The 13644-nt window shown below is 42.0% G+C and overlaps 1 protein-coding gene across 1 annotated transcript; it reads right to left on the bottom strand.

Moving 5' to 3' along the window:
* Positions 1-349: 349 nt before the first annotated feature.
* NUP43 (nucleoporin 43) lies at positions 350-12445 on the bottom strand. Its single transcript, XM_006262045.4, has 8 exons — positions 12285-12445; positions 10518-10640; positions 10229-10306; positions 8098-8278; positions 6525-6660; positions 5605-5756; positions 4178-4300; positions 350-1517 (listed from the first exon to the last, which is right to left on the bottom strand). Exons 1-8 carry the CDS (start codon positions 12402-12404, stop codon positions 1291-1293), a joined length of 1140 nt encoding a protein of 379 aa, XP_006262107.1. The 5' UTR covers positions 12405-12445; the 3' UTR covers positions 350-1290.
* Between the last annotated feature and the right edge of the window lie 1199 nt (positions 12446-13644).

Genomic DNA, 13644 nt, shown 5'->3' on the forward strand with positions numbered 1-13644 from the left:
ATATCTCCCATGCTGAAAAATGGCGGCTGGGCGCTTTGAACTAAAGCTCATCGCACAAGCTTTAGTTCAAAGCTAGACACTAATATATGTGACACCAGAGTCTGCTAGAGCATGTTTATTTCTGTGCTCCAGCCAACTCTACTAAGTCTGCTCAGATGTGCTGTATTTCCAGCACAAAGCCAGCTCCCTGCACATGTATAGGAGCCCAGGGTGGATTGATCACCTGTAACAACACAAAACTAAGCCAAGAAGATAAATTGCTTGCCCCTCTGTAAGCTGCTTGAAGCACCATCTACTCAAGTTAAGATTATAGTACAAAGTGAAAGGCAGAAAGAATGAGTAAATAGCATTTTGTTAAAAAATATTTATTAAAAACATTAAAGGATTCCTTGCAACAAAAGCTTGCAACATAACACCAGGAAAAAAGCCAAATCAGAAAGCTCTTCAATTGCTGTTTGGCATCATTTAGACTTAGCCTTCCATGATTCTGACAAAAAACAAACAAACCCCTAAGCCTGTTTTTACAGGTGATTTTTTCCTTATACAGAATAGTAATGGTCAGAGCTCTGGCTTCCATGAATTTACAGAAGCATAGCAGGTACAGGCACATCGTGAAAGGTGGGTTTTAAATGTGTCCTTGCAAAGACCACCAGCATTATTTTAAATCAATACAGTTTCATCATATTTAGAACTCTTATAATAGCTTACTCGTGCAAGCTATTTGTCATTTTGCATTTCACTGAACATGAATACTTCAGCTCTCACGCACCAGCTTAAGAATAGGGTTTCTAGTACTGCATAAGATTATTTAAATAAAAATCTCACATTTGAAAAGCATCATCTCTCTTAAAAAAACAAAAAGAAACAGACTGTTAGTTTTGGCCCTTAACAACACTTTGTGCTAATATTAAAATGTAAAAGTATTTTTCACTTAACAGGACCCTCGTGTATTAACTTAAATCTCTTTCCTGGCTGACTGGCTTCCAGTCTGCCAAATAAAGTCAGGCAGTGGAGGAAAAAAAAAATGGAAAGGAGGGCACACTTAAATAACAAGCTAGCTGCCATCCCCTTTAAATTTATGAATAAGCAGAGGGTAGTGGAACAGATCTCAGAAGTGTATTAGCTAACTTGCGCTCTCTCTGCAATACTAGGACCACATTATAGGTCTCAGTACAAAACACTGTTAACAGAGTAACACATTTCATTTTAAAATTAAACTAGAATCCTGAGGACCTCTCCTGAGGAGCTCTTGAGGCATGCAAACTGCTCAGGTGTTCCTCTGAAGTATATTCAAGCAAAAAGTTGCCTCTTGACATAAATAGCTTCCGCATCAGTACCACATACTAGACATGGTCCTAAGACATCCACACTGTTAACAGATAAAGTTGGATTTGGAATTACATTAGTGATCTCCATGCGGTCTTTGGTAGGATCATTGCTTAGCCAGGCACTCACTACAGACTGATTAACATTAGGCTGGTTAACGGCACTATGTGACAGAAATGTACTTCTTCCACCTTAAGAGTGGGGAGAAAGAGAGAAAAAAATTAGCTCATTCTTTGTTTAGCTATGTTCATGATTATGGATGGCATATTACTCATTTATTTCACATGGCAGAATACCAGTTTAAGATTGTACATTTATTTTTGGTTTAAATGGACTTATTCAAGTCTCAAGTAATGGGGGATATCTTTGTTTCACTAAAACAACAAGAATACTTTGTCTTTGCTAGCCTGTTACCAGCAGTTTCTCTAGCTGAATGGACCAGAATATTAACAGAATTGTAAAGAGCCTCCTTAGTGTTGTTATCTAGTAAATAGCTTGGAAATGTGAAATGTTTCTCTAGGAGAGAAACACTTTCACACTAAAGCAAGCCTAGACTCATACAAGAAAACCTGCAAACAGTACTCTATGGTTCTGGCTGCTTCCGATTTGCCTGAAATATTTAACCCTAGCATCCCCTCCTCTTATTTGTTCTGCCCAAAATGATACTCCAGATTTGATTTCATTTCTGCTACAGAAAGAAATGCAGTCACAAATTTAATAGTCAAATTAATATGCAGCACTGTCATTAAAAAATTGAAGACAGACTATGGGCAGCAGCCTATTTAGAAACAAGTGTTTAACCAGCAGTGCTATAAGCCTGCCATGAAATATGTGAATGCTGCTGGATTTATTATTAGCTGTTTCAATTCTTCTCTTCAGAACTGACACCAGAGGGAAGTTTAAGGTGCTACACCTCATAAGAGTACCTGAATACTTCCCCTACTTTTATTTATCTTGATGCTTTGTAACCTGAAATTTCAAGTTTTTAAACACTAAAAGTCAGTATAAAGTCACATTTTGTATCTATAGGAAAGTAGAATTCAGTGTTAAAATACAGATGAAAGAATGCTGAAGGTACTTTTGCAACAAAGTCTGCCCCTGTTACACCTTGGGGAATTATACAATTATGTGCCTGCGCGATTTTGCACATAAAAGGCGTGCCTTCGCATAATTGCATATTTTACACTCCAACTGGGAGCCCCGTGATATGGAAGCACAGAGCTGCACAAGTGGGGAGGGGAGCTCCTGCTTGCATGTGTGGGAGGGGGCGGAGACACATGGGAGTGGGTGGGTACAGACTGCAAGTTATAGGGCCACGTGAACTCCATGCCTCCATGTGGGGCTTCCAGCACTCCAACAGAAAGCCACATGTGGGGGCAAGCAGAAGCCCACCCAGCCCAATAGTGTGTGACTGTACCTCTATGTGCAGCTTCCCACTGGAGTGCTGGAAGCCCCACATGGAGGTCCAGCCAAGCCTAATGGTGCATGGACTGGGAACTGTGCGCAAAGCTGCACATGAAAGCACGGAGTCACACTCCATCAGGCCAGGTGGGCTTCTGCTTGCCTCCATGGGCAGCTTCCCACTGGAGTGCTGGAAGCCCCACACAGAGGCATAGAGTCTGCCTGGCCCACACACTATTGGGCCAGGCCAGTCCTCCATGTGAAGGTTTAAAGTGTTAAATATTTAGTTCAATTTGTAAAAAGTAAATTAATTTTGCATAATTCTAAATTTTCCTGGAGAGTACCATGTTAGTATGCATCTTTTGTCAGAATACCCTTTTATTTTCAATTTCTTTCAACACGCATACAAAAGAGCTCTCCCATTTGCTGCCTTAAAAAATTTTGTCTAGAGGGACAAAAAAAGTTGTACAATTCATATGTCCACTTTGTTGTCTATATTAGTTTGAATTCAGCTCTCCACCATTTCAGTCAGCCTGTTACTATATCCAGTAAATTATGGTCCCCCAAGGCTATGAGCGAGTTTGTGTTAAAAGGACCACAGTTGTTACTCAGAGCCACACTAGCACTTGGAAGTGGATGTACAGCATACCATATTAAACTTTTAATCAGTAGTCAGCTGAAATGGCACCCAATTAAGTGCAACTTTATCATGCTTTATATAATTCAAGTGCCTTTAAAGAATCTAGCTGAAGGTAGGCCAGGGTGGCACTTGAGCATAATTGGCTCAGACATGAGCTTCTGTACTCAAACTACTTCACAAGATGCTATGAATGGACTTTAGGTAGTGACATGGCATTTATTTAAACAATTTAGGAAGGGATATGGTATCTATTGTTCTTCAACACAGAGTTCCTTATCTTTGGCTTCCTGCAGGGAAGACAAGGTCTAACAGTAACAAACTGCTGGAAGACTGTTTTAGACAGGACATAAGGAAAAATGTCTTTACCATCTGAGTCTCCAGAGTCTGGAATAGATTTCCCCCAGAAGTGATCCAAACATCTACCTTGGATACCTTTAAGAAATGCTTGGATGCTTACCTTGCTAACCCCAGCTGACTTCCTGCCCCTTGGCAGAACCCGATGATCTCGCGAGGTCCCTTCCAGCCCCAATATCTATGAAATCTACCCAGCTGTGAAAATTCTGGACATGCTCCTTCACCCAAGTACAAAGGGATCAGATACAGCAACAAAAGTGAAAGCATTACGGGTCTCTTAAGAGACCCATAAAAGGTCTCTCTCTCTCCCCCTCCCTAAGTCACTCTCAATTTCAATACTTTGATATAAGCAGAGAGATTACCTATCCACAACCAGACAAATTTTGAGCTAGTTGCCACTTAAACAAAACAGAATTTGCACCTGCCCAAAAGGATGTGCCTCCAGATAATCTTTACCTTGATGGAGAAAAGATGGTTTTTCAGATACCTCCACAGATGTATCCCAGTGCCAAAGAGATCCATCTTCAGAACAAGTAAATAAGTGATCTGGGTTTGAAGGATGGAAGTGAACTTCCCACACTAAAAAGTCAAGAGATTTAAGCTTGTTACAGACTTATATGTAATCATGGGTAGAGTAGTTAATACTGTATTACTCTTGGAGAAAAACTGCCCACACCCGTTCTCAAATATCACACCAAGTATATCCAGTGTGGGGCAGGTAGCAGAGAGCAGGCAGTGTGGAGGTGGTGGGGCAGGCAGTAAGAGAAGCAAGCAGCTTGCCCACACTTGCCCTCCATTGTGCCTGCCCCTCCCCGCAAAGCCTCAGGTTGCATAAAAACAAAATAAGACATGAGTTTTTAAAGTGTAGTTAGTAATATTTAGCTATTAACTGTTTTCCACTATAGCAAGGACATCTAGCCAGGACACAAAGACACTGTCAGGAGGAAGAAAATGGCAGGCTTCAGTACAGTGGACTATCAGGCAAAAAGAAAAGTTACACTGCTGCCTTTCTAACAGCTGCATGTGCTAACTCTGGCCCCTTCACACAATGCATCCATTAACTGCCTCTTTCTGGGCTGACCCACAACAGTCATGAGAACACAATAAAAAATAACTTGGTCTTGTCCTTCTACCTAAGCTTTTAGTCAGAAACCAGTACTTGACAGCACACTTTTACCAGCAGGGGTCAGCATTCCAAGCACTGCCCAGCCCCAACTAGAACCTCACAATGGTCACTTGTGAGGGGCTTGTTCAGTAAAACAAGCCCCCAAAATAGACTTTAATGTGAATGCTTGGGTTTTCTTCCAGAAAATAAGCTTGTATAATACTCCTAATACAATCTGATATATTAGAGTGTAACAGATATTGAAATGTTTCTTGATGCGGTGCTGTAAAATAACTTTACTCCGTCTCTTTGCTACAGGGGAAGTACTACTGTTTCAGCCAATGCAGGGGTGTAACCCACTCATAAAATAACTAAAACGAAGCCATATGGGAAGTGCTGAAAACCACTTTCCTCCTTACTCAAACCCATAGTTTTCAATTACTTCAATCACGTATTGTCATGTTAAAATGAATCCTATCAAAACAGGAACCTGTGCTGCATGGGCTAACAGAAGTACCAATAACTATGCCTTACAGGAACATGGACAAACATTTAAAGGGGTCATAAGAAGTGGCTTGGTTTTGATTATATCCATTTTTATTCTTAGTTCGAAGAGATATTACTGTTAGTTACGCATAACACACAGTATTAACCACTCTTGTAAGGCAAGGTATAAAATGAAATCAAGTATTTGAATAAAAAGAATCCCATTAAGTACCCCATTCATAGCTTGACAAAACTATAAAGTAATGGCATCTGTTTCTGTTAAGACACTTACTTTCTGCATCATGAGCATTTAGCAATGACACTGGCATGCTGCCTTGTCTGACATCCCAAATACTCAACATTCCATCTTGGCCGCCCGTAGCTACAATATGTTGTTGGTTAGGATGTCTGTCGACACAGTGTAATGGTACTCTGTCCCCTGTCCTATTAAAGGGGAAAAACAACAGCAAATAATTCTTTGTACAGACACTTAAATTTTAGCCCTCCCAGCACACTATATTGTTGACCAAAACCAACAGCTATGTTAACCATACCAAAGGCTTTAAATAGCTGTTAACAGACATTCAAATAATGAATTTTAATGCTTTGCCCATGCTATTATTGTATTTACAATTAGATAGGCACTAAACAATGGCCCTTATCATTTATTGGTAATTGAAATAAGCCCAAATGTCAATTTTAAATGGAAGTATATGGAAGTATAGAAAAGCTCTCCAACAAGAAGGGCTCTGGCACTAAAACAAGCATATTCTCATTCCACTTGTGACATAAGCTAGATAAACATAGGGAGTCCAAATTACTTACTAACCACCACCTGGGCTTCATCCAAAGCCTACAGATTTCAATGCAAATTTCTGCACTAACATTTGCAAGCTTTCAATCAGGGCCCACTTCAATTTCTTACATATGTAACTAGGAGCACAGAATTAGCTTTTAAAGCTTTTAGCCCTTATAATACTTTAAGTATTGTAAGATGATCCAGTATCTCTTTCCCAAGACAAAAGAATAATATATTGAGAAATGGACACTGCAATTCTCCACGTACAATTATAATACTAAATTTAATTACTTATCACCTTTTATCAACAAGCATAATCCACAAGATTTACGACAGATTGCTTTATTGCTTAACGCGCACACACTCGCTGGAAATTCCAAGATGGAGGATGGGGAGGGAAGGAGGACCCTTACAAGGAAAATATTTGAGATGGCTCATTTCTTTGCTGTCTGAAGTCCCATATTTTCAACTGTCCAATTGAATTTACTGTCAAAATTTCAGTCATACGAAGAAGAGTCACTGCATGGAGTGTGCTGCTGTCTGCATTGTCTGAAAGAGATGTTGGGAAAGTATTAAGCCAGGGGTGGCCAACCTGTGGCACAGACAGCCACAAGTAGCATACAGCAGATCAGGGAGGGAGTAGGGAACACAGCAGCATATAGGAAAGGGAGCAAAAACAGAGCAGGAAGCACTATACTGGGAACAGAAAGAGCAGAAGATTAGACAAGAGCAAGGGACTGGTGTGCCACCTGGGGATTCTGCAGAGCTAGCCTGTGGCATGCCCATCAAAAAAGACTGGCTCCCACTGGATTAAGCAACATGCATTTATTAACAGCTTTCAAGATCAAAATCTACAAGTTAACCTCTTTTCTAAGATTTCTCTTGAAAGTTAGTGCTAAGAACAAACTCAGTCCCCCTCTATTTCTAGAAAGACTTCCAGTCTGCTCTAGTTTCAAGTTTACAAAGATGCAGTGGGTTGCATCTTTGTAAAGTTCTTTCTAACCGCATTCAAAGAAGCCATTTCCTTAACCAGAATTCTCTATTATATCTTATTATTATTTTAAAGTTATTAGATTTTATTTAAGCCACATATAAAACCACTGAATTAAGTCTGGTAATTAAAAATAGATTGCACACTTTAAAATATTCCTTGAAAGAACTATACAGCCCTAAGAGAATATATAAACTGTGCAGTAAAAGCCAGGGTTACTTTCCAAGGGTTGGATTTAATTTGACCTATTAAATTTGTCTACAAGTTGTTAACAAACCATCCTATGTTGCCAGGATATCCTGTATATCCAAGCCCGCTGGGTTCATAAAAGAAGGAAGCTTTGAAACTTTCCATGATGCAATTTTGCTTTTCTTCCTGGCCTAATATCCATGCACTGCCAACATTTAGTATGTTTGTTAATTCATACTTTTATAGTAGTAGCTGGCTTCTGTTGCATCAACAGGAAGTAATTTTATTTCTCTAAAGACAAAGAATTACATATTGGTCATTTTACATGTAATTCAGTTGTTACTGTTCCACAGCCCATGTCTACACAAAAAAGAAATCTCTCTTCTTAAGAAACTGTTTCCCTTTTCTATTCTGATGTTTCTCAAATACAGGCCTCCAAATCTGAAGTTAAAAAATGTCATAATGTTATGCTGGACTGTTTAGCCTAAGAATGTTCAACTTCCAGCCCACATGGATCCCCCACAGGTCCAGAAGGGGTAGCGGTGGCAGCATTAATGGGTGCTGCCCTGCTGCCAGATTCCCAGACTCATGAGCAGCCCCATGGGCTGGATAGCATGGCCATGCACTAGATCAGGCATAGGGCTATGGTCGGCTGGAGGACTGGTCCCATGCCACTCAACTGGCTTGTAGGACTAAAACGTTGAAGACTACTGGTTTAGCCCCTGTTGGAAGTGGCAACCAAATAAAAGGTACTGCATTCCTTTCTGAAATTACAAATGTAAGGGTAAGCATTATTATTAACATACCTATAGTTCTCACAGCTTGTTTGTGTTCAGCTCTAAAGAGATTTATTCTGCCATCTTCTCCAACAGTAACAATTTCTGGGTTCTTGCAAATGATCCCTGTACATGATGCACCACCACAGGTAGATGTATCTGAATCTACATGGCAATGAACCCTCTCCCATTTTTGGGATACTGATAAAGTCTAAAATAGCAAATAGAAAATAAATTATAAGTATTCTATTCAGCACTCTTATCACAGCATGAGAAACTAAATTTTCTGAACTATTTAGGAGTCGTATCAGAGACTAGTTCTGATAAAACAAGAGCAAACTATACTATTCTGAGGATCTTTCAAGTAGCAAGAGAGAGGTAATTTATTTCTTTCTACTCCTCAATGCATAACTGCACACTATGTCCCAAGAAGGATGGTGACTGATGAACCTGAATACTCCCATTTCAATTTAATTACTTCAGGATCTTAGCAGGTAAAAAGAAACCCTGGCAAAGAAAAGTCAATTTCTCACGTACAGTAAAATCTCTGTTATCCAGCATCCCCAAGGTAAGGGGATTGCTGGTTATGTAAAAATTCTGATTATTTGAAAACCCCCAGTAGCAGGGCAAGAAAGCATAACAGCAGCACAGGTGCTGGGTGGCAGCAGTTACTGCTGCGTACAAGCTTTCCCCTGTCTCCGCCTCTGTGTCTGGTTGGCCAACTGGAAATTCCAGTTAATGAAATTTCCAGTTAGTTAAATGCCGCGTAGCAGAAATTTTACTGTACTTCATTTAAGTGCAAAGCCTCAAGACTGAAAGTGGACTATGCACTTAGCAAAATTCAATACAAACTTAATGAGAAATGTGAACTAAGTTTTTTACACTTCATTAAGGCTCATTATCTAGTTTTCCAAAATACTGTAGATAGGGATCTACTTAATTTGCGGTTTGGCAGGTTGTGTGGAAACCGCAAAGATCTGGGATTGTCCAAAATCAACAACAACAAAAATAATTTAAATGCTTGCTCCCCAGTGGGAGCCAGCAGTCCTCACTGCCGTGGAAGGGAAGGTGCCAGCTGGCAGGGCAACACAAAGGGCAGCAGGAGAGACAGCTGCTGCCCCCTCATCCCTCCTCCCCACACTGGGGACACTCTACCAATCAATCAACACTGAGGGCCAGGGCTGCTACAAAATGACCACAGAATTAGAACTTTGTCATGATCAACCACTGAAAATTAGTAAATACCAATGCAATTTAGGTAGACCCCTAACCATAGGTCTTCAACAGCTGTCTTGAAACCAAATGAAATTGGTGAACTGATTAGAGGAGTCCTCAATTACATAGTTAAATGAGTGCAGTTACATTACTAAGTACATTGGGGAGTTCCTATGAATTTGTGCACTTTAACCAATATTCAGATAGCCAATGTTTTATCATATAAACAGGGAAAAAAAAAAAAATGTGGACTGAGGTGTAGTATTCAATGCCTAATGTATTTCCTCCCCTTCCTCAGGTAACCAAGTACACCATTTATTTTTATGAGCTGGGAATCTTCTTTGACCCGTGATGGTCATTTACCTGGATCCAGTCTCTTCACAGGATTTAACCTGCAATTGGATTTTGATTTAAAAAACTAACTTAATATCAGTAATGAAAAGCAACTGCCAAAATAACAACCCTTTCTGTGTTCATTTTATTATGCAGTAGCAAGAACTAAATTAAAATGGCAACACACACACGGAGGATGGTATTCTTTCATAAAAAATAAGCATCATTAGAAAGAATCAGAAATAGTCACCATTAACTGAATCAAGTCATGTATTTATAGTCCATTCACTGAAGCTGTAAGCATATTTGGTGACATGAGTACAGAAAAAGAATCTGTGGCACATGCTTCCCCCCAGGTGAATAGTCTATCAGATAATTAACGAAATGCTCCATATATGCACAAAAAAAACCAGACAGACATGGTACCATTCTCCTCATTTTAAAAATGGTGGTTTGTAATTCTTCACAATTTTAGTACTCAGAATTTCAGATACTTCATGATTTATTTTTTTTCCCCTGAGGAATCTTTCCTCGCAAGCACTAAAGCAACTTGCATTACAAGCTTAAATGGCAAAAAGCAAAGTTTAACTTATAGCCAGAACAAGTTATTTACCTGGTTATTTTGATGGTGACGGAATATAGTTACGCTTCCAGTTGATGAAGCAGCTACAATTCTCTCTTGATCCAAAAACTAAGAAGAAATACTTAAGCTTACTACTATGAACATGTAACAACACAGAAATAGGTTTGGCATTACAGTAGTCTAGATTTCAGAGCATACACATAAATTAATGTTTGAAAAATGTATTTCCTCCCCTTCCTCAGAAAAATTATTTGACTTTCAATATTTTGGCATCCACTTGTTCTTTTTATAATCATTTTAATAACACTGAATATTTTACCTGCATATCCATAACATCACCATAGTGTCTGATATCACATAACAACTGTGGTTCTCCTTGATATTCCCCATTGGGACACACACTTTCAGCATCTCCAACAGACCAAATGGAAATCTTGTTTTCCTGTAGGAGAAAAAGCATCACTAGATTAGTGATGCTAGTTTATTGGAAAAAGGTTTGGACAAATTTGTCAATACATCAAAGCTTTCAACCTCTTTCAAGAGTCAAGTTTAAGAAAAGGAAAAATAAAGGACCAATATTAAGAAAAACTACCATCAGACATCACGAGCTAACACTCCAGGATGAGCTCTAATAGTCAATGACAAAGCTGAGGAACACCAGGAGCAAAGGGACTAAAGAGGGCTAAAAGACCTGCTGTGATCCAAATGCTTTTAACAGCTGACAATGACTGACAGTTCAGAACCAGTAGGACTTTGCTTCCTATGCATGCAAGACAGCAAAAAAAAACAAACCAAAACAAAAAGTCAGTTGGGTAAACCAGATCTCCTCTGCCAGAAACACATTCTGTAGGGAAAGCTGGTATAGAGACAAGAAGGATGATAAAGGGATCGCCAACTGAATGAAAGGCTGAAACTAGAAAATTGCTAATAGAGGCAGAGGCTGCAGCTAACAACTGTGGGATCACTCTAATGGGCTTTTTAAGTAACCAATCACAGAGCTGTAGAAAATGAGGGAAGGGACCTCAGGGGTCATCTAGTGCAACCCCCTGCTCAAAGCAGGACCACTCCCAACAAATTCATCCCAGCCCAGGCTTTGTCTAGCCATGTCTTAAAAACCTCTAATGATGAAGAGTCCACCACCTGTGGGTAACCTGTTCCAGTGCTTTACTATCCTCCTAGTGAGAAAATTCTTCCCAATATCTAAACACAATTTCCCTTGGTGCAACTTGAGACTGTTGATCATAGCTCTAATCTGCCACCACTGAGAATAGTCCAACTCCACTCTCTTTGGAACCACCCTTCAGGTAGTTGAAGGCTGCTATCAAATCCCCTCTTAGTCTTCTCTTTTTCAAACTAAATAAACTCAGTTCCCTCAACCTCTCCACAGAAGTCATGTCCGCCAGCCCCATAACCATTTTTGTTGCCCTCGTCTGAACTCTCTCCAATTTGTCCACACCATTTCTGTAGTAGGGCGCCCAAAACTAAACAGAATACTCCAGATGTGGCCTCACCAGTGCTGAATACAGGGGAAGAAATATTTCCCTCCATCTGCTAACAACACTCCTACTAATGCAGCCCAGTATGCTGTTAGCCTTCTTCCCAACAATGGCACACTGCTAGCTCATATCCAGCTTATTGTAACCCCTGGGTCCTTTTCTGCAGACATGCTGCCCAACTAGCCAGCCCCCAGCCTGCAGAGGTGCATGGATGTTTCTTAACAACAAACCTACTTAGTAAATTAACTAAGAGGCTGAACCTTTTCTACCCAGAAGAAAAAGCCATAACCATGAAGGTGCACGGACACCTTACAGGGCCGTACCCTCCCCACAATAGGAGGATTCGTTCACATACACCCCCCTCCCCAACAGGAGGGCACACAAACACACGGGAGCGAGCCGGGAGAAGCGCGGGGGCGACCAGGCACACCCACACGGCTGTAACAAGGCGAGGAGCTGCAGTGTCCCGAGGAAGACAGGAGCTCGGGGCTGCCCCCAGAGCAGGGCCAGGGTCACAGCCGTGTCCCCTCATTCCCAGGCGCCAGCCCGACCCCACCCCAGGACCGGCGGCCCGCGCCCCGCCCCCACACCTCGTTGTCCCAGGAGCCGGTGGCGAAGAGCTCTGGCGGCTGCAGCGCAGTAGCAGGCACGGGCCGCCATCGGACCTTGCTCAGCTTCTGCGACACGAATTTGGCGCACAAATCCTCCATGCCTGCACGCGCCCGCCACCCCACACCGCCCCGCCTCTTCCGCCGCTAAGCGCGCCCTCCCATTGGCCGGGAGCCGTCTCGGCAGACCGGAAGCGAGTAGGGACAAAATGTTGCCTCTGGAAAAGGCGAGAGGCTGCGGGAGGGGGCGGGGTCTTTGGCTGTTGCGTAGCCCCAGAGAAAGGCAAGGAGGGAGAGGGGAGGCGTGCGGAGGTTAGTCCGCACTGCCGGCAGCTGGAGCATTGGCGATAGGCGCGGAGAGGTGACAGTGAAATGCGGCGGAAAGAGGACGTGGGCGGATCGAGGCTCGGGGAAAGTGGGTGCAGATGACGCCGTGTGTGTTTTGCTCCCGTTACCCGTAAACGAGAAGCTGTCGCGGGCCGGGAGTTGTTACTCCGTTGAAGACTGAAGCCAAAGCAGATGTCACTTCACTGGTATGAGCTCCAAACAGCCTGCAAGGCTGTGAAATGGGAGCTTCGTCCCCAGGAGCCGCTACCTTACAGCGCCTTGCCCAGCACGGGGTCGCTGAACGTGGGGGCTGCTGAGCAGAGGGGCCTTAACACCCTGGAGGGAGGGAAGGGTTTACAGGGTGTCAGGTGCATTGCAATGAGCCATGAAGTCAACAGACCCCCCAGCACTGCCTGACTAAACATGCAGCTGCCACTGCCGTGCACTTGGTTTTAATCTCTGGGTAGAGTGGGAATCAGAATTGTGCCAGGGCACCCCCCAGCCCTGGATCCACCTCTGAAAGCACATATATATATATACCTTGGAGAGCAGGCAGGGCCCAATCTGAGATGATGGATAGTTATATACTCCTTTATTCCTTTATATTTTACAGAGCAACTTAAAGGCTTCTTTCCCACTTTTTCCCTCCTTCTCTGGTACTCATTTCTGTCTTGGAACAAGCATTTGAAGTCCACACTAATTTCCTGATGAGTTCCTTATTTTAGATTAAGTGCAACTGACTGACCTCATCTAAGATGGAGACCACAGACTCCAGTGTGGGCTCATTGGTGGTTATGATGTAAAAAACAATAAAAAAGCCAACTTGGAAAATTCTCCTAGAGTCATGGACTGGAAGAGACCTCAAGAGATATCCAGTCCAATCATTTGTCCTTATGCAGGATTTGCTATTCCCAGACCATCCAGCTTAGAGGTTTATGCAGCAATTTTGGCATCTTAGGCAGAAATGGTGCCCAGCACCTCGGGGAGGGGCGGGGGAGGATGCTGGGCTCCAGAG

Source organism: Alligator mississippiensis, chromosome 1, assembly GCF_030867095.1.
Source record: "Alligator mississippiensis isolate rAllMis1 chromosome 1, rAllMis1, whole genome shotgun sequence".
Classification (NCBI taxonomy): Eukaryota; Metazoa; Chordata; order Crocodylia; family Alligatoridae; genus Alligator; species Alligator mississippiensis.